The 20,951-nt window shown below is 64.8% G+C and overlaps 2 protein-coding genes across 13 annotated transcripts in view; one reads left to right on the top strand and one right to left on the bottom strand.

Annotated features, from left to right (window-relative positions):
• CAMK2B (calcium/calmodulin dependent protein kinase II beta) overlaps positions 1-20,070 on the bottom strand; it is a 23,385-nt gene extending 3,315 nt beyond the window's left edge. Inside the window, exons 1-17 of one of the 12 annotated variants that reach the window (XM_064400545.1) lie at positions 19,906-20,070; positions 17,333-17,427; positions 12,871-12,930; positions 12,671-12,725; positions 12,515-12,580; positions 9,846-9,918; positions 9,328-9,430; positions 8,835-8,918; positions 8,347-8,441; positions 8,046-8,168; positions 7,880-7,963; positions 6,989-7,031; positions 6,459-6,533; positions 4,135-4,175; positions 3,974-4,045; positions 2,087-2,131; positions 1,834-1,882 (exon numbers count right to left, since the gene is read on the bottom strand). In XM_064400545.1, coding sequence (XP_064256615.1) covers positions 1,834-1,882; positions 2,087-2,131; positions 3,974-4,045; positions 4,135-4,175; positions 6,459-6,533; positions 6,989-7,031; positions 7,880-7,963; positions 8,046-8,168; positions 8,347-8,441; positions 8,835-8,918; positions 9,328-9,430; positions 9,846-9,918; positions 12,515-12,580; positions 12,671-12,725; positions 12,871-12,930; positions 17,333-17,427; positions 19,906-19,970 — 1,228 coding nt within the window. In that variant the 5' untranslated portion in view covers positions 19,971-20,070. Of the gene's footprint in view, positions 1-1,833; positions 1,886-2,086; positions 2,132-3,973; positions 4,046-4,134; positions 4,176-6,458; positions 6,534-6,988; positions 7,032-7,879; positions 7,964-8,045; positions 8,169-8,346; positions 8,442-8,834; positions 8,919-9,327; positions 9,431-9,845; positions 9,919-12,514; positions 12,581-12,670; positions 12,726-12,870; positions 12,931-17,332; positions 17,428-19,905 lie in introns of all 12 variants that reach the window. The other 11 variants (XM_064400543.1, XM_064400546.1, XM_064400544.1 and 8 more) reach the window with 11 other exon arrangements.
• On the top strand, positions 13,716-16,249 carry LOC135286960 (mucin-12; the record flags this gene model as incomplete). The annotated part of the gene is made up of 1 exon (XM_064400215.1): positions 13,716-16,249. A coding segment is annotated over exon 1 (2,523 nt), but the record flags the coding sequence as incomplete, so codon positions are not given.
• Positions 20,071-20,951: the final 881 nt, after the last annotated feature.

Consider the following 20,951-nt stretch of genomic DNA (forward strand, 5'->3'; position numbering starts at 1 on the left):
CCCCGAGTCCCAGTACATCCCACTGCCACCCCAGCACACCCCAAACAGCCAGTGCCATACTGGTGTGTCCCAGTTCCATACTGGTGTGTCCCAGTGCCATACTGGTGTTTCCCAGTGCCATACCAGTGCATCCCAGTGCCCTCCCAGTTCCATGCATCCCCATACATCCCAGTGCAATCCTAGTGCATCCCAGAGCTGCTCGTGTGCTCTGATGTGTCCCAGTGCCATCCCAGTGCATCCCAGTACACCCCAGTTCAACCCTCCTGCACTCCAGTGACAGCCCAGTACACTCCAGTGCCATTCCAGCTCCATTCCACTCCTCTCAGTCACATCCCAGAGTGTTCCAGTACCACCCCAGGGCATCCCAGCACGCCCCAGTTTACACCAGTGGCTCTCCAGAGCCATCCTACTGCATTCCAGTACAACCCAGTGCCAATCCACTGTGTCCCAATGCCCTTCCAGTATATTCCAGTTCACCCCAGTCCCATCCCAGTGCATCCCTGTGCATTCCAACACCGCCCATTTCCATCCCAGTATGTCCCAGTACTACTCCAGAGTGTAAGAGTTCACTCCAGTTTGTGTCAGTGACTTCTCACCACGTCTCAGTGCCAACACTGAGTGTCACTGCTATCCCAGTACAGCCCAGTATGGCCCAGTTCTATCCAGAGCAGCTCTTGGTCCCACCCCGCTGTGTCCCAGTATCACTGGTGCCATCCCAGTGCCTTTTCAATAACCCCACTGCCATCCCAGCATGTCCCAGTCTATACCATTTCCATCCCAGTGCCCCCCAGTGCATCCCAGCATGCTCCCAGTGCCATCCTGGTGCCATCTCAATGAATCCTGGTGTCAGCCCAGCACAGCCAGATCAATTCCAGTGTGCTGAACACTCTCCCAGAAAAGTCCCAGTGCCACCCCAGTGCATCCTGTTGCCATCCCAAATCCCACCCAGTGCATCCCAGTGCTGCCCCAGCACCCCAGAGTGCACCAGCTGCACCTTGGTGCCGTGCCACTCCCAGCCCAGTTCATCCCAGTGCAGTTCCAGTGCAATCCTGGTGCCAGTGCATCCCAGCTCTACTCCAGTGCATGCCACCCAGCACGGTGCTCCCAGTGCATCCTCGTGCCACCCCAGCGCGCCCTGGTGCCATCCCAGTGCATTCCAGTGCCATCCCAGTGTATCCCAGTGCCGCCCCAGCTCCGTCCCTGTGGATTCCAGTGCTGCTCCAGTGCATCCCAGTGAACCAAATGCATCCTGGTGCCATCCCAGTGCCATCCCAGTGCCATTCCAGTGCACCCCAGTGAACCAAATGCATCCTGGTGCCATCCCAGTGCCATCCCAGTGCCATTCCAGTGCACCCCAGTGAACCAAATGCATCCTGGTGCCATCCCAGTGCCATCCCAGTGCCATTCCAGTGCACCCCAGTGAACCAAATGCATCCTGGTGCTATGCCAGTGCCATCCCAGTGCCATCCCAGTGCCATTCCAGTGCATCCCAGTGAACCAAACGCGTCCTGGTGCCATCCCAGTGCCATCCCAGTGCCATTCCAGTGCACCCCAGTGCATCTTAGTGTCACCCCAGTGCATTCTAGCACATTCCCAGTGCATCCCAGTGCATCCTTGGTGCCACCCCAGTGCATTCCACAACCGTCCATCACAGTGCCACCCCCAGTGCACCCTGAAGCCACCCCGGGTCACCCCAGCACCATTCCAGATGCACACTGGTGCCCCCCTAGCACCACCCCAGTGCATTCCGAGACCCTCCCACTGCATCCCAGCGCCATTCCAGTGCAACCCAGTGCATCCTAGCACCCCCCCAGCCGCCCCCACGCCCGTCACCTTTGGTGTCCTCGTCCTCAATGGTGGTGTTGGTGCTGTCGGAGGACTCCTGCTGGCGGGAGGGCGGCGGTGGGGGAGACACAAACAGGGGGGGTCAGACCTGGCGCCGGGGAGGGGACGGGGACGGGGGGGGCAAGCCCGGGCAGGGCTCGGCAGGAGCCCGGCGATGCTGGAGGGCGCGGGGGGGACCCCGCTGGCACGGGTGCCAAGGCTGGTGCTGGGGGAGGATGGAGCGGGAGGCGGGCAGCGGTACCTTGGCGCCGTCCCCGGGGTTATGGATTACGGTACTTTGAGGCTCCTAGGGCAGAAGGGAGAGAGACAGGCGGGGTGGGGGGAAGCGAGAGAGCCCGGAGGGGACAACGAAAGGGGGACGGACGGATTGAGCAGCACGTGGACAGGGGCGAGGAGAGACCCAGAGCGGATTCGGGAAGGGGATAGAGAGGGGGGAGAGAAGCAGAGAGTCATTAGTCCAGCAAAGCCAAATGGTTTAATTCACAGACATGGAGGGGGGAAGAAAGGGGGGAAAGAGGTGGGCAGAGCCAGGGGAGAGACGCAGTGAGGCCAAAAGGATGGGCTGGGCTGGGGGGCAGCTCCGTGCCCCTGTCCTGCACCCCGGTGCCCAGGGGCTGCACTCACCATGCATCCTGGGCATCCCTGTGCCTGAATCCCAACCATCCTGCTGCCCTGCCTGGGGCAGCTCCGTGCCCCTGTCCTGCACCCAGTGCCCAGGGACTGCACTCACCATGCATCCGAGCATCCTGGGCATCCCTGTGCCTGAATCCCAACCATCCTGATGCCCTGCCTGCATCCTGAGCACTGCCTGCATCCCTCAGCTTGCCCCCAGACCACTGCTGTGCCTGCATCCCAACTATCACTGCCTGCATCCCAAGCGTCCCTGTGACTGGATGCTGAGCATCTCAGTGCCCACGTCCTGAGCAGTTCCATCCACAGCTCACCGTGTGGGGTGGGCACCCCTTTCTCCATATCCTGCACGCACTGACCAGCCAGGCTCACCTTCCCCAGGGCACAGCACTCTGTGCCAGCTGGGCATCACCCTGCCTGCGTCCTGCCCTTGTTGTTGTGCCATAAAGGTCACAACGGGCACACCTGCACCCACCTTGCTGCTGGCATTGCCACAGCACCCCCAAATCCAGCACCTGCTGTTCCAGCCAGCCACGCCTGTACCGTGCCAGCTGGGCAGGCCTGGATCCTGCACTTACCTCACCTGCAAGGTCAGTCAGCAGCCCTGTCCTTGTGAGCTGCACCTGCCTCGCCACTGGCACCGCAGGGTGTCCCCACCCCTTCCTTCAGCCACCTCCCCACCTGTGCCACCAGGCTCCTCCTGCCTGTGGCTTGTCCCCATGACAGGGACAAGCACCCACCTTGCTCCCATACTCGTGTCCTGCAGCCACCTTGCTGTCCCCATGGCACAGGACATCCTCACCCTGCAGCCACCTTGCTGTCCCCACGGCACAGGACATCCTTACCCTGCAGCCACCTTGCTGTCCCCATGGCACAGGACATCCTTACCCTGCAGCCACCTTGCTGTCCCCACGGCAGGAACATCTCTGTGTCCGTGTCCTGGACCTACCTTGTCCCTCCGTGGGACACCCGCGTGACCGTGTCCTGCACCCGTGTCACTGTCCCCACGGCTGAGGGAGACACGGGGCTGTCCCTTCACCCACCTGCTCTGTCCAGCGGGGTCACCCCGTGCCCAGGTCCTGCACGCCCCTTCCTATGACGGGACACCCCCTCCCCAGCGACCCAGGACCAGGCGTGGGGGGCACACGGTGATGGGTGGGGTGGGGTGGGATGGATGGGGTGGGATGGGGTGGGATGGGGTGGGATGGGATGGGATGGGGTGGGATGGGTTGGGATCCATGGGATGGGATGGGATGGGATCCATGGGATGGGATCCATGGGATGGGATCCATGGGATGGGATGGGATCCATGGGATGGGATGGGATCCATGGGATGGGATCCATGGGGTGGGATGGGATGGGGTGGGATCCATGGGATGGGATGGGATGGGATGGGGTGGGATGGGATGGGATCCATGGGATGGGATGGGATGGGGTGGGATGATGGGATGGAGCTGCCGGGTGGGGGTCTGGGGGCGCAGGGCAGGGGGGCACCTACCAGAGCAGTGGGTGGGAGGGTCCCCTTGGGGCTGGTGACGCCGGCACTGCCTTTGGTGCTGTTGGTCTGGGGCTGCAGGGACACACGGAAGGGGCTCAGTGGCTCCGTGGGGAGGGGGGAAGGAGCCCCCCTGGCCCCCCCCGGCCCCCCCAGCCCCTCACCTTCACGCCGTCCGCCTTCTTGTTCAGTAAGCTCTTAGCTGCTGCGGGGGGAGACAGAGTCAGTGCTCCCCCTGCTCAGGGCACACTGCAGGACCCCCCAAACCCAGACTCCTCCCTCCTCCCCCCGAGCCCACCCCGGTGTCAGAGAGGGGAGCACACGAGCAAGGCGCTGTCCCCGTCCTGGGGGAGGTCCCCATTTCAGAGGGGTGGTCCCCATGCAGGGAGGGGTGTCCCCATTCTAAGGGGGCTCCATTTTGAGGGGTGTCCCCATGCTGGGGGTGTTCCCTTACAGGGGGGAGGCCCCATGCTGGGTGGGGTGTCCCCATCCTAGGGAATTCCCCATTTTGGGGGGGTTCTCCATGCTGGGAGGGGTGTCCCCCACCTGGAGGAGTCCCCAACCTCAGGAAGGTCCACATCCTGGGGTAAGAGGGCATCCCCACCCAGGGAGGGCTTTCCCCAACCTTGTGGGGCCATCCCCATCCTGGGGGGTGTCCCCCTCCTAGTGGGAGGTTCCCGAACTCAGGGGGGTCCCCAACCTTGGGGAGCTGTCCCCACCCTGGGAGGGATGTCCTCAACCCCTGGAGATCCCCATCCAGGCAGGGTGTCCCCATCCTGGAGGGAAGGGCCCCCCAAACTCGGTGGCTCTCAGACTGGGGGAAGGAGGTGCCCCCAACCTGAGGGGGGTCCCCATCCTGGTGGCCCCCACGTGGGGGGGGGAGGGCTGGCTTACCTTGGAGAAATGCAGAGAGGAAAGCGAGAGAGAGGAGTGGGGAGGGGGGCAAGAGAGAAACGGGGAGGGGGGGAGAGGAGGAAAAGGGGGAAAACATAAAAAAAGAACATAAAAAAGATGAGTTGAGTACAGGGGGCGGGGACAGCCGCCTGTGCCCCCCCTGTCTCCCTGGAGGGGGGACAAGGACGGGCACGGGGATGAGCATCTGTCACTGCTACCACGATCTCTGGCCACTGGGGGAATAGGGGGACACGGTGGGGCACGAGTGGCTGTGGAGGGCAGGGGGCGTCACCTCGAGCATCCTCGTCATTCCTCCACACCGAGGGACCCCTCCCCTGGTTGGCGTCACAAGTCGGGGGGAGATGTGTGGTGACAAGTCCGGTGACAGCAGGGTGGCACCCCTGGGCACCGGAGGAGGGGGAGGTGACCCACACATCCCTCCCCCGTGGGAGCTGTGTCTGCTCAGGAGTCCCTAGCGGGGCGTCCCCAAGGGTCCCGGTCCCTCCTCCGAAAGCAGGCGGGCGCTGAGAGGTGGGGGTTTAAACCAGAGCCAAACTGGGGGGGCGGGAGAGGGGGACCCCTGGCAGGGGGGCCAGTGGTAGCCCTGGCTGTGGGGGTGGTTTAAGACCCGCCGAGTGTTTCACGGCACCACAAACACCGGCTGCAGCTCTCAGAAGCCGTGGGGAGGCACATGCTGGGGGCCATGCGGGGGGCACATGCGGGGTGGGGACGCAGGGGGGGCACGGGGGGACACAGGACATGCAGCCCGTCTGCCCCCCCCCCCTCCTCCATGCACCGTGTGCCCCCCCTGTGTGCAAGAGGGGGGTGGCAGCAGTGGGGGAGGCACCCCAAAATCATCCCCCCCAACCCCAGCTCCCTGTATTGACCCCGATGTGGGCTGGGGGTGACACCAGCGTGCACCTGGGGGTGACACCAGAGTGCACCTGGGGGTGACACCAGCTTGGAGCTGGGGGGTGACACCAGAGTTCACCTGGAGGTGACACCAGCATGGAGCTGGGGATGTCACCTGTGTGCACCTGGGGGTGACACCAGAGTGCACCTGGGGGTGACACCAGCCTGGAGCTGGGGATGTCACCAGTGAGCACCTGGGGATGTCACCAATGTGGAGCTGGGGGTGACACCAGCATCCACCTGGGGATGCCACCAGTGTGGAGCTGGGGGTGCCACCAGCCTGCACCTGGGGATGTCACCATTGTGCACCTGGGGATGTCACCAGAGTGCACCTGGGGGTGCCACCAGCGTGTCCCCTCCAGGAACCACCTGCCCAGGTCGGGCACTCAGCAGCCCCGCCTCGGGGCTGGGGGCTGCTGCAGAGAGCCCTGCCCGGGGGCAGCAGGGGGACAGCGGCGTCTCCTGGTGCCAGCGGGGGATGGAGAGGCTGCGGGGGCAGTGCAGTGCCGGGGTGGGGTGGGTGGGGGGCCATGCATGCGCTGCCATTTCCGAGGAGGGCGCCCGAAACCCGTTGGGGAGGTGGGGAGGCAGGGAAGAGGATGGTCGGGAGAAGAAGGATCTGGGGACACACAGAGACCAAGCGGGGCTGGGACGGGGGGGGGCCCTTTGCGGACGCGTCTACCTTGTTCCACCAGCCCCAGGGGGGCCCCGGCAGCGGCCGCCGACATGGTGGGAGGAGCGGTGGTCTGTCTGCCCACTGCGGGCCGGGAGAGAGAGAGAGGGAGCGGAGCTCCTGTTAGGGGGGCGCGGAGGGGCTGCAGCCGGGACCCCCGCCGTCCCCCCCCCCCCAGAGAGAGCTCTCGGGGCGCCCATCACCCTGGCCTCGGGCCGGGGGGGGCTGGTGTTGTCGTGTCCCCCTCCCCGTGTCCCCCTCCCCAGCCAGCAGACGGGGGGGGGGACACACGGGGAGCGGGCACTACCTGCTGCTGTGTGCGTGGGGCGGGGGGGCCGCGTCCTGCCCCCACCTGGGCTAGCACATGCCCCGTCCTCACCGATGGGGGGGAAAAAATGGGTGGGGGGGGGGTTAAGGAAGGGAGGGGAGAAAGAGAGAAAGACAGCGAGATAGAGAGAGGGGGGCACCGGCCCGGGGGGGGGCGTGGAGGGGGGGACTGCGGCCCCCGGCCCCCCCGGCCACGGGGAGCCCCCCCTTACCTGAGAAGTTCCTGGTGGCCAGCATGGTGGTGAGGATGGCACCCTGTGGGGAGGGACAGCGTGAGAGCCGGGGGAGGATGGAGGGGGACAGATGGGGGGTGGGATAGTACAGGAGGGGGCCCACAGCACTGGGAACTGGGAATTATTGGGAACTGGGAACTGGGAATTGGGAACTGGGAGTTGGGAATTGGGAGTTGGGAATTGGAAATTGGGAATTGGGAATTGGAAATTGGGAATTGGAAATTGGAAACTGGGAATTGGGAATTGGGAATTGGAAATTGGAAACTGGGAGTTGGGAATTGGGAATTGGGAATTGGAAATTGGAAACTGGGAGTTGGGAATTGGGAATTGGGAATTGGAAATTGGGAACTGGGAATTGGGAACTGGGAATTGGAAACTGGGAACTGGAAACTGGAAATTGGGAACTGGGAATTGGGAACTGGGAATTGGGAACTGGGAATTGGGAACTGGGAATTGGGAACTGGGAATTGGAAATTGGGAACTGGGAATTGGGAATTGGAAATTGGGAACTGGGAATTGGGAACTGGGAACTGGGAATTGGGAACTGGGAGTTGGGAATTGGCAGAGGGGTTTGCAGGACGAGGAGCAGGATGGAGCCCTGGAGCAGGCAGTGGGGCACAGGGTGTGGGTTGTGGGGCAGGGACAGGGTGGGACTGTGCCACACTCTGTGCCACCAGGATGGCACCAAAGGCAGCAGCAGGGCACCAGGCACAGCAGTGGGGCTGCAGCCCCCCATGGGAAGGGACTGTGCCCCATGGAAGGGCACGGGAAGGCCCTGAGGGGTGCTGGGGCAGGGGTCCCCCAGGAGAGCCCCAGGGAGGGGCAGGGTGGTGCTGGCAGGACAAGCACTGCCCCCAGCAGCCCCCTCACCTTGAGCTTCCTCCGGGCGTTGAACTTTTTCAAGCACTCCACTGTCTCCTGCCTGTGCATCATGGAGGCCACGGTGGAGCGTTGCTGCGGGGGACAGCGGGGTCAGCACGGGGTGCCAGGGCCACTGGCCTGGGCTGCCACCCCCGGGGGGACACCGGGCACTTACGCAGACCCACGGGTGCTTGAGGGCCTCGTGGGCTGTGATGCGCTTGGCGGGGTTGATGGTCAGCATCTGGTTGATGAGGTTTTTGGCTTCGGGCGTGACCGTGTCCCACTCGGGCGAAGGGAACTGGGGGAGCACAGGGACACGGGGGTGACAGCTGTGGAGGGGCAGCCCCATGGCGTCTGTGCCGCTCCACACCCCCAGCCAGCCACCAAAGCCACCCCGGGCTCTGCCTGCTGAGGAGAGCTGCGGGTCCCAGGAGGTTCCAGAGCTCACATTCTACACGTTGGTACCGGGCACTTACATCGTAGGCCCCAGCCTTGATTTGTTGGTAGAGTTTGTGCTGGTCCTCGTCCCAGAACGGCGGGTAGCCCACCAGCAGGATGTACAGGATGACCCCTGAGCCAGGGAGAGGGGGGTTAGGGCAGTGCAGGGACCCCAGAGCACCCCAGGCTCCCTCCAGCCCTGCGGTGTCCCCGTGACAAAGGGATCATTCCCAACGTGGGCTGTTCCCTGTGCTGCCAGGGTGGCACAGACAGGGGACAGCGTGGCACTGCCAGGGCACATGGCACGGGATGGCCCCAGGATGGGGTCAGAGCTGGAGCAGGAACTGGGACCAGCATAGAAGTGGGATGGGAAGGAGGGTGATACGAGGATGGGAATGGGATAAAACTGGAATGGAGCCCGGCAAGTGCCAGAATGGGAGTGGGATGGGATCAGAAAGGGACTGGGCAGTGATGGGGCAGGGATTAGGATGGGATTGGCAGGGGCTGGGCAGGGACTGGCTCTTACCACACGCCCAGATGTCCACTGGTTTGCCATAGGCCTCTTTGCGCAGCACCTCGGGGGACAGGTAGCCAGGTGTGCCCGCAAATCCTGGGACAGGGACACGGAGAGGGTGAGGAGACAGGTGAGCCACCAGGGGAGGGGACAAGGACACGGGACTGGGACAGGGGGCAGGATGTGCTGGGAGGGGCGGGCACAGAGGACGTTGGGGGCACAGGGGCATGGACATGCTGGGAATGGGACAGGATGGGGTGGATGCTGTGGGCACAGGGGCACAGTGGGTATGGGATAGGGCAGGGTGGGCACGGGGGCATGGACACAGTGGGTATGGGACAGGATGGGGTGGATGCTGTGGGCACAGGGGCACGGTGGGTATGGGATAGGGCAGGGTGGGCACGGGGCAGACACAGCAGGAACAGAGCAGGGATTTGGGGGACGTGGAGGAACACTGCAGACACAGGGCAGGGGCTGTGGGTGCCAGGGGGGCAATGGCACTCACCAAACCAGGCCTGCTGGTCCCCCTGCACCTCGATGGCGAGGCCAAAGTCTGCCAGCTTCACTGCTGCCCCTTTGCACTTGCTGGCCAGGAGCAGGTTCTCGGGCTGCGCGGTCACCGGGCACGGGCAGCACCGGGCACAGACACGGGGAGGGGGGGACACTCAGGGTCTTCCTGTGCCTCGCTGGCCTCATCCCAGCATCCCCCCCATCCCACCCACCCTCCTGCGCCCTGCCCTGAGCCCCCAGCCAGGCTCCAGCTGCTCCCAGCCCCGTGCCCCCCGTGCCAGCAGCTCACACTCCCCCCGGGGCAATGTGAGACCCCCCCAGCAGCACACACCCTGCCACAGCTGGGGCACACGTGTGCATCCCCAGGAAAGGCAGATGGCAGTGCTGAAGGCTGAGGGGATCCCCAAAGCCCAGCACGATGTCAGTGAGTCCCCAGAAGCCACCAGGCCACCCCCGGCTTGTGGAACTGGGCAGGGGGACAGGGATGGCTGGGGGGTGGGGGGACACGCTTACCTTGAGGTCCCTGTGGACCACCCCCATCTGGTGACAGTGCAGGACAGCCTCCAGGATCTGCTGGATGCAGTGGCTGCGTGCAAACGGGAGGGGGTCAGAGGCACGCTGTCCCCCACCTGCCACACCTCCTGTCCCCCACCTGCACCTCCAAACCCTCCTGCACCCGGGGGGGGCTGGCAAAAACAACAGTGGCCTCGGGTTTGTGTGCAGGACAACCCCTCTGTGCCCTGCCAGGGGGTCAGCCTTGGGGCATCGCCCCTGGGGGGTCACACAGAGGGGTCACCCTCGGGGACAGCCCCACCAGGGGTGGGTCACTGCCCAGGGGACGCCTGTGGGGGTGTCACTGCCTGAGGAGGGGCCATCCCTGAGGGTGTCACTGCTTCCTGGGGCACATCCCTGCCTGGGAGGGACCCCTCGGGGATCACCCCTGGGGTGGCACCCCAGGGCTGGCACTGACTGGGGTCACAGCTGTGGGGTCATCCCTGGGGGGTCACTGTCTGGGGGGCATCCTGGGGGTCATCTTGGGGGTCATGGTCACCACTTGGGGGTCATGGTCACTGCCTGGGGGTCATCTTGGGGGTCATGGTCACTACCTGGGGGTCATGGTCACTGCCTGGGGGTCATCTTGGGGGTCATGGTCATTGCCTGGGGGTCATGGTCATTGCCTGGGGGTCATCTTGGGGGTCATGGTCACTGCCTGGGGGTCATGGTCATTGCCTGGGGGGCATCCTGGGGTCATGGTCACTGCCTGGGGGTCATCCTGAAGGGCATGGCCACTACCTGGGGGTCATCCTGAAGGGCATGGCCACTGCCTGGGGGGCACGGTCACTGCCTGGGGTCATCTTGGAGGGCATGATCACTGCCTGGGGGTCATCCTGAAGGGCATGGCCACTGCCTGGAGGTCATCCTGGGGGCCATGGTCACTACCTGGGGGTCATGGCCACTACCTGGGGGTCATCCTGAAGGGCATGGCCACTGCCTGGGGGTCATGGTCACTGCCTGGGGATCATCCTGGGGGTCATGGTCACTGCCTGGGGGGCATGGTCATTCCTGGGGGTCATCCTGGAGGGCATGGCCACTGCCTGGGGGTCATCCTGGGGGTCATGGTCACTGCCTGGGGATCATCCTGGGGGTCATGGTCACTGCCTGGGGATCATCCTGGGGGTCATGGTCACTGCCTGGGGGTCACGGTCACTGCCTGGGGGTCACAGCCACTGCCCGGGCACCCCTCAGTGCCCACCAGGTGAGCTCCAACCGTGGCACAGAGCCCCGGGGGCCACGCCAAGGGTGCTTTTGTGCCCACCCCTGTCCCCCCCGGGAGCCCCCCATCCCTGCTGCCGCCCAGACACTGGGATCCCCCAGACAGGACTCACGGGGGAAGGGGGGAACAGGGCATGGGGGGGCGGATGGAGACGAGACAAGAAAGAAAGAGGGAAGGAGCGAGGGGATGAGAGCCTGAAATGGGGGTGAAGGGGGGCCCCGCCTGGCTGGGGGAGCAGGGGCATTGGGGAGGGGGGGGGCAACATCCCTGTGAGGGGTTGGGGGGCAAAAAAGGGGGGTCAGGGAGAAAAAAGAGCGAGGAGAAAGGCCCACAGCGGGGTCCTGAGGAGCGGAGGGGGCCGGGAAGCGGGGGCAGCGAGGGGGAAATGGCCCCCCCGGCCCCCCCCAGATACTGACCTGCGGCTCCCTCTGCTCAGGGGCAAAGTGATGGGTGGGAGGAACGCGGGCAAAGAGCTCATGGACACAGTGACTGCAAAACAGAACGGGGGGCGGGGGCGGGGGCAGGAGGGAGGGTTAGGGGTGGGGAGGGGGCAGGGCACGGGGCAGGGCAGGGCAAGGGGCGTGGGAGGGGGCGGGATGGAGGGGTAGGGGCAGGATGAGGTAAAGGGGGTGGGAATGGGGGGCGGGATGAGGTAAAGGGGGTGGGAGGCAGGAAGAGGGGGGTCGGGGTGTGGGGGCAGGTCGGGGGCAGAGGGGTGGGAGGAGAGGCAGGAGAGGGGGGTGGGAGGAGAGGAGGCATTTCGGGGGCAAGGAGGCAAAACAGAGGGCAAGGGCCGGGGTGGGGCAGCGAGCGGAGGGCAGCGGTGGGACGGACGGACACACAGATGGACACACGGACACGCACAGAGCCCGAGCAACGTGTGATGGGAGACGAGAGGGACAGAGGGATGGGGCGGGGGGGGGGGAATGGATGGAGGAGGCGAGGGGCACGAGGGGCACAGGGACGGGGCGGGGGGCGGAGATGGGGGGAACGAGAGAGGGGGAGAAACAATGTTGTGAAAGCCCAGAGACCACGGGGAGGGGCACACGGCGGCACACAGGGCACTGGGGGGCTGGGGGACAGCACACCAGGGGCCCTGGGGACCCCCACCTGCCACCAGCACCCCCCAGCACAGCTCATGACAGTGCCGGGGGGGGCAATGGGGGGGTGGGAGGTGGGATATGGGGGTGCCCCAGCTGGGGGCCCCACCCCACCCAGCAGCAGCACGGAGCCAGCGGAGGGGTGACAGGAACACAGGGGCCGAGGGGGTGCACCCCCATCCCGCTGGGTGCCCCCCTGCCTGCCTTGCTGCAGCTGCCCCGTCCCTGCAGCCCCCCCAGGGCACAGGGCAGGGTGGCTGGGGGCGTCCAGGGCTTTGGGGGGGTGCTTGGAGGGGGGGAAGTCTCACCTGGCGTCGGCCTCGCTGTAGTACTCCCGTGCCACGATGTCCTCAAAGAGCTCTCCGCCCGTCACCCTGGAACACAGCCGGGCACCGCGTCACCCTGAGAGCCCCAGCGCCCCCCGAGACCCCCCCCCAGCCCTGGCAGCCCCCTGCCCCACTCACAGGTCAAAGACGAGGTAATGGAACCCCTCCTCGGAGATGCTGTCGTGGAGCCGCACTGTGGGGAGCACACGGGGACGGGCACAGGCTCAGTGCCAGCCCCTGGTGCCCTGTCCCAGCCCCTGCAGGTGGCACCCGCGGGTGTCTGTGCCCCCCCCGGGGCGTCCCCGGGCGCTGGGAGCCCCCAGCCCCCGGCCACTCACCGATGTTGGAGTGCTTGAGCAGCCGGCAGATCCGCGCCTCGCGCTCCAGCTTCTGGTGGTCTGGGGGGGCAGTGGTCAGGGGGCGCCTGCCCGGACCCCCCCAGCCCCCCAAACCTGCCCCCAGCCCGGCCCTGGGGGTGTGCGCTGCGGGCAGGGCTGGGGGCTGCACCTGCGGGCTGTGCACGCGTGTCGGGGCGTGCAGGGGTGTCAGGTGTGTGCATGCAGGGATGGGGTGGGCATGTGGGTACAGGCAGGAACATGCTGCAGCTGTGCACAGGTGTGTGCAGGGGTGTGCAGGGGTGTGCAGGGGTGCATGTAGGGGTGGGGTGGGCATGTGGGTACAGGCAGGAACACGCTGCAGGTGTGTGCAGGTGTGTACAGCTGTGTACAGGTGTGTGCAGGTGTGCACAGCTGTGTGCAGGTGTGTGTGTGGGTACAGGCAGGTACACGCTGCAGGTGTGCACAGGTGTGTGCAGGTGTGTGTGTGTGGGTACAGGCAGGCACACGCTGCAGGTGTGCACAGGTGTGCAGGTTCACCTGTGGGCCCGTGTGTGAGGCTGTGCATGCCTGTACACAGGTACAGATGTGTGCACGCGTGTGCAGGTTCACCTGTGGCTGTACCTGTGATGGGTGTGCAGCTGTGATGGGTGTGCGTGTCCTGCAGCTGTGCACACACGTGAGTGTGCCTGCAGCTGTGTGCACCTCTGTGTGCTCCGTGGCTGTGTGTGCACAGGTGTGTGTGCGTGTGGCTGTGCCTGTGTTTGTACGTGATGTGGAGTGTGCAGCTGCTCCCTGTGCGTGGTGGTTCCTGCATGTGTGTGCAGGCGTGTGCAGGCGTGTGCAGCTGCACCTCTGGATGTGTCTGCACTCAAGGGCACACGGACACGTGCACAGGTGTGCACACAGCTCACCCACACACATAAACACACGTGTGTGCACTGCTCCACTCACTGCTCACACCTGTGCACACAGCTCACACACACAGCTCACACACACAGCTCACACACACGTGTGTGCACTGTTACACTCACTGCTCACACTTGTGCACACAGCTCAAACACAGCTCACACACACAGGTGTGTGCACTGCTCCACTCACTGCTCACACCTGTGCACACACACTCAGGTACCCTCACTGCTCTCGTGTGCACACACACACAGCTCACACCCCCACGTACACACTGCACACACAGGGCTCACACCTGCACACACACCAAGCACACACACACACACCTGTGCACACACACTCAGGTATCCCTCACTGCTCATGTGTGCACACACACACCCCCATGTACACACTGCACACACACACAGCTCACACCTGTGACTGCACACACACACACCTGCACACACACAGCTCACACCTGTGCACACACACAGCTCACACCTGTGCACACACACAGCTCACACTGCACACACACAGCTCACACCTGTGCCTGCACACCAAGCACACACACACCTGTGCACACACACTCAGGTACCCCCACTGCTCATGTGTGCACACACACACACCCATGTACACACTGCACACACACAGAGCTCACACTGCACACACACAGCTCACACCTGCACACACACACAGGGCTCACACCTGTGCCTGCACACAGCTCACACCTGCACACACACACACACCTGTGCACACACACACAGCTCACACCTGCACACACCCAGCTCACACCTGTGCACACACAGCTCACACCTGCACACACACACACAGCTCACACTGCACACACACACAGAGCTCACACCTGTGCACACACACAGCTCACACTGCACACACCCAGCTCACACTGCACACACCCAGCTCACACCTGTGCACACACACAGCTCACACTGCACACACACAGCTCACACCTGTGCACACACACAGCTCACACCTGTGCACACACCCAGCTCACACTGCACACATACAGCTCACACCTGTGCACACACCCAGCTCACACTGCACACACAGAGCTCACACCTGTGCACACACCCAGCTCACACCTGCACACACCCAGCTCACACCTGCACACACACACAGCTCACACCTGTGCACACACCCAGCTCACACCTGTGCACACACCCAGCTCACACCTGCACACACACACCCATGTACACACTGCACACACACAGCTCACACTGCACACACACAGCTCACACCTGTGCACACACACAGCTCACACTGCACACACACAGCTCACACCTGTGCACACACCCAGCTCACACTGCACACATACAGCTCACACCTGTGCACACACCCAGCTCACACCTGCACACACACAGCTCACACCTGTGCACACACACAGCTCACACTGCACACACACAGCTCACACCTGTGCACACACACAGCTCACACTGCACACACACAGCTCACACCTGCACACACACACAGCTCACACCTGTGCACACACACAGCTCACACTGCACACACACAGCTCACACCTGTGCACACATACAGCTCACACCTGTGCACACACACAGCTCACACCTGCACACACCCAGCTCACACCTGCACACACACACCCATGTACACACTGCACACACACAGCTCACACTGCACACATACAGCTCACACCTGTGCACACACAGAGCTCACACCTGTGCACACACACAGCTCACACTGCACACACAGAGCTCACACCTGTGCACACACACAGCTCACACCTGCACACACACAGCTCACACCTGTGCACACACACAGCTCACACTGCACACACACAGCTCACACCTGCACACACACACAGCTCACACCTGCACACACACACAGAGCTCACACTGCACACACACAGCTTACACCTGTGCCTGCACACCAAGCACACACACACCTGTGCACATACACTCAGGTACCCCCACTGCTCATGTGTGCACACACACACACCCATGTACACACTGCACACACCCAGCTCACACCTCACACACAGGGCTCACACTGCACACACACAGAGCTCACACCTGCACACACACAGCTCACACTGCACACACAGAGCTCACACCTGCACACACACAGCTCACACCTGCACACACACACAGAGCTCACACCTGTGCCTGCACACAGCTCACACCTGCACACACACACAGGGCTCACACCTGCACACACCCAGCTCACACCTGCACACACACACAGGGCTCACACCTGCACACACACACACAGGGCTCACACCTGCACACACCCAGCTCACACCTGCACACACACACAGCTCACACCTGTGCACACACACAGAGCTCACACTGCACACACACACACAGCTCACACCTGCACACACACACAGGGCTCACACCTGCACACACAGAGCTCACACCTGCACACACACACACAGCTCACACCTGCACACACACACAGCTCACACCTGCACACACACACACAGCTCACACCTGCACACACACACAGGGCTCACACCTGCACACACACACAGCTCACACCTGCACACAGCTCACACAGCTCACACACCCAGCTCACACCTGTGCCTGCACACCTGCGTACCTGCAGGACGCCCCTCAGGGACAGGTGACACACAGAGGGGCCCCGGGGGACACAGCAGGGGGACAACGGGGATGGACAGGGCCAGACCCCACCCCTGGAGCACTCACCCCTCCCTCCCACCGCGCCCGCTGTCACCGCTGGGGTCACAGCTGTCACACGTGCAGATCAGAGGCATCACGGGCACCAAGGGTATCAGAGGTGCCAGGGACACCAGGGGTATCAGAGGTGTCAGAGGTGCCAGGGGCACCAGGGGTGTCAGAAGTGCCATGGGCATCAGGGGTATCAGAGGTGCCACGGGTATCAGAGATGCCAGGGACACCAGGGGAATTAGAGGTGTCACACGTGCCATGGACACCAGGGGTATCAGAGGTGTCAAAGGTGCCAGGGGCACCAGGGGTATCAGAGGTGCCAGCGACACCAGGGGAATTAGAGGTGTCACACCTGCCAGGGGCACCAGGGGTATCAGAGGTGTCAAAGGTGCCAGGGGCACCAGGGGTATCAGAGGTGCCAGCGACACCAGGGGAATTAGAGGTGTCACACCTGCCAGGGGAATTAGAGGTGTCACATGTGCCATGGACACCAGGGGTATCAAAGGTGTCAGAGGTGCTAGGGGCACCACGGGTATCAGAGGTGCCAGGGGCAGCAGGGGTATCAGAGGTGTCACACGTGCCAGGGGCACCAGGGGTATCAAAGGTGTCAGAGGTGCCAGGGGCACCAGGGGAATTATAAGTGTCACACCTGCCAGGGGCACCAGGGGTATCAGAGGTGCCAGGGGCACCAGTGGAATTAGGGGTATCCGAGGTGCCAGGGACACCAGGGGAATTAGGGGTGTCACAAGTGCCAGGGACACCAGGAGTATCAGAGGTGTCACACATGCCAAGGGGTATCAGAGGTGTCACAAGTGCCAGGGACACCAGGGGCTATCCCAGGCACCATCCACGTCCGGGAGTGGCCCCCAGGGGTGCCAGGGGGGTGCTGGGGGTGGTCCCGGGGCTCCTACCTCTGGCTGAGAGCTTTTTGGTGTTGATGATCTTCGCAGCGTACTCATGGCCGGTGCAGAGCTTGACGCAGCGCCGGACGACTGAGAAAGCTCCCCTGGGGAGGGACGGGCTCAGCACGCCCCGCAGCACCCCGGGGTGCGTGGGGGGGCCTCCCACCCGTGACTCAGCACCCCGGGGCAGGGGGCTGCGCCCACCGTGACTCAGCAGCGGGGGGTGAACCCCGGCACGGGTGGGAGGGAGGCCCTGGCACACGGGGCCCTGCTGGGGGGGCAGCGGGGGGTGGCAGGGCGGAGGGGGGGGGCTCGGTGCCACGCAGCGCCGCGGGAGGGAGGGGGGGGGGTCGCAGGAAGGATCCAGCACCGGCAGCTCGTTGCCATGGGAACAGTGGGTGGCCCGGATGGCAGCAGTGGCCGTGGTGGCGGTGATGGTGATGATGGTAGTGGCGGTGGTACAGGGGCACAGGACCCAGCTCCGAGTGTGGACAGCCACCAGCTGTCCCCCCCCAGGGACAGGGACAGAGATGAGAACAGCAGGGTCGTGCCCGTGCCAGGCAGAAGCACCGGCAGCCCCTCCAAGTGCCACCAGCCCCTGTCCCCCCTCCAGGACCCTTGTCCCTGCCTGGCAGGCCCCTCCCTTGCTGGGCACGCACAGGAGATCCCCAAAACAGGCTGGGGACAGGGCTGAGAGCAGCAGCACCCCAGGCCTGCCGCGGGGAGGGAGCTGCGTGGGACGTGTGCCCCGGGAAGGGTTCAGGGCCTCTGCTGCCACCGCCCCGTGTCCCCATGTCCCCAGCACCAAGGGCCCCGTGCTGGCCCCAACACTGGGGACCCTCTCACCACCAGGGGAGCAGAGGGGGCTCCCAAGTCCCTGACCCCTCCCTTCCCCATGTGGACAGGGGGGACACGGTGGGTGCCAGTCCCTGAGGGGGGGCACACCGCTGTGGCCCGAGCCGTGCCTCAGTTTCCCCCCGGCGAGAGCAATCCCCCCTCCCAGCCCAGAGAGGGGGGGACACATGCGCGATGGCTGGCAGGCTACACCGGGAGATGGGAAGGGGGAAACAGGACCACGTTGCCATGGCAACCAGGATGGGCTGGATTTTGGGCAGACCGAGAGAACAGCCCCCGATCGGCACCGTGTTCCCCCTGCTGGCACCCCCAGAGGGACTACAGCCCCCCGACCTAGGCAGGTGGGGGTGCGCCCCCCCAAAAAAGCTCTGACCCCCTCCTGCTCCCCTCATTTTACCCCCAGCCCGTGCACGGGGGGGAAACTGCAACCCCCACGGCCTTGGGGGGCAAATGAACCCCCCAAAATCGGCCCCTCTTCAGCTCCCCACAACACCCACCCGAGGGGGCCACGATGGGGGGGCACGGCTGGGGGGCTTGGAAGGATTCAGGGCAGCAGAGGGGCCCTGGGAGGCTTTAGGGCCCGGGGGGGCCCGGGAGGGCTGGAGTCTGTAAGGACCCGAAGGGGGAGTGGATTTGGGGAGTTATATAAGGCCCAAAAGGGTCTAATAGGGGATGGGGGGGAGTATGGTCTGAAAGGAGCAGAGGGATGGGGGGAATGGGGGGGCTCTGTGGAGATGGGGGAGGGTCTGTGGAAATGGGGGGGCTGAGGGATGGGGAAATCCATCAGGGTGAGGGGCAAAGGGGGCTCTGAAAAGGGAGGAGATCTAAAAGGAGCAGGTGCCTATAAATACTCAGTGATGGTCTGGAAAATGGGGGGTGTCTGTAGGGGGCTGTAAGCACCAGGGAGGGGGATTGGGGGGGCTATAAGGGCTGGAGGGGGTGGGGGTTTGTGGGAGCTTTGGGGGGATCTGGAGGGATGGGGCTCTATAAGGAGCAGGGAACTTGGGGGGTGGTCTGTGGGGATGAGGGGGTCTGTGAGAATGGGGGCAAGGGGGGCTTTAAGGATGAGGGGGTCTGCAGGAGGCAGGGGCAGGATTAGGTGTGCTGGGAGAACCTGTGAAAATGGTGGGGAGGGGTTGGGGGGTCTGCAAGGATGGAGTGCCCACAGGGTCAAGGGCAGCTGTAAGGACTGAGTGAGTGGGGGGTCTCCAGGGACGGGGGATTGGGGACTGCAGGGCATCGGGAGGGATGGAGGAGGAGTCTGGGGTCTCAGGGCTGGCCGATGAGGACACAGCAGGGCAGCCTAAAGGTGGGGGTCCATAAGGATGGGTGACACGGGGGGGGCTATGGGGAGGGGGTCCCCCAGGAGCTGAGGGGTCCGGGCTGCCGGGGAGGGCTGGAAGGCCCCAGGAGGGGGGCGGTATAAGGGGTGGGGGCCATGGGGGGGGGGGGCAGGGCCAATACCGGGGGGAGGGCAGTACCGGGGGGGTGGGGGCTGGGCAGGGCCGGTCCCGGGGGGGGGGGGGCAGTCCCGGTGGGGGGGTGGGCTTGGGGGGGGGGGGCCAGTCCCGGGTGTCCCATCCCGGGGTGGGGGGAGGAATGGGGGGGGGGGGGGATGCGTCACGTCTGCACCGAGCGGCTTCCCGAGCCCCGGGCAGCGCCCCCCACCCCCCCCTCCCCAAACCGGGGCCGGAGCCGGGACCGGGGCCGGTTGCCGCCGCCCTTACTTGCCGATCTCCTCGTAGAGCTGGTACTCGTCGGTGAAACGGGTGCAGGGCACGGTGGTGGCCATGCTGCCGCCGCGGCGCGCCGCAATGAGCCGCCCCGGCACCGGCTCCGCTCGGCTCCGGCTCCGCCCGGCGCGGGGGGGCGGGGGGAGGCGCCGGCCCGGGGGAGGCTCCAGCCCGGGACTGCCCCCGCCGCCCCCCGCCCCCCGCCCGGGATCCCCCCCGGCCCCCCTCCGCCGGGCACCCCCACCTCGGAGCTGCCCCCGCGCGCCGGGGGATCCCCCCTGGATCCACATTGCCCCCCCCCCCCCCGCACCCCAAAGCCCGGGACCCCTTTATCCCAAATTACCCCCGGCAGTGGGTAATTAACCCCCAGCCCTAAAGGCCCCGTATCCCGACGTCCTTTCCTGGGTGTCCCCCCACAAACAGCCCCGTGGCCAGACTCCCCCCAAGACCCCAAAGCCAGACTCGCATCCACACTCCCCCCAAAAGGACTCAGACCCTCTCAAAAATCTTACACGCCCCCCCCCCCCAAAAAGGACCCCAAACCCGCACCCCCTCCGGACCCCATATTCTCCCCTAAAAAGCCCCAATATGGTATAACCTGCTCAGAGACCCCCCATCCACACCCTGCCTTCTCCCCCTCGGGGAATCCCCCCCTGTTCCCCCCAGCACCCAGCTCCCTCCTCCCGCACCAATGTCACCCCAAACAACCCCTCCGGCTCCAACCCCTCCCCAGGCAAAACACCCGGGAGGGGTCGGGGCGGGACAGAATCGCCCCCCCGCCTCCCCCAAGGGCACCTTGAAGCCCCCCGGTGCCAGCGGCGTGGCGCGGGGGTGGATTTTGCTGCGGGGGGACACACAAAAAGGCCACCCCGGAGGGCAGCAGCGGCACCCCGGGGTGTCCCCCCCATCATCCCGGAGGGGTGGGTGGGTGGGTGGGCGGCGGGCGGCTGGCGCTGCCGTTGCCATGGGGACCGTGGGCGGCCCGGGGGGGGCCCGGTGTGCGCATCGGCACCGGGAGATGCCGGCACCGGTGCAGGGGG

Source organism: Passer domesticus, chromosome 28, assembly GCF_036417665.1.
Source record: "Passer domesticus isolate bPasDom1 chromosome 28, bPasDom1.hap1, whole genome shotgun sequence".
NCBI lineage: Eukaryota > Metazoa > Chordata > Aves > Passeriformes > Passeridae > Passer > Passer domesticus.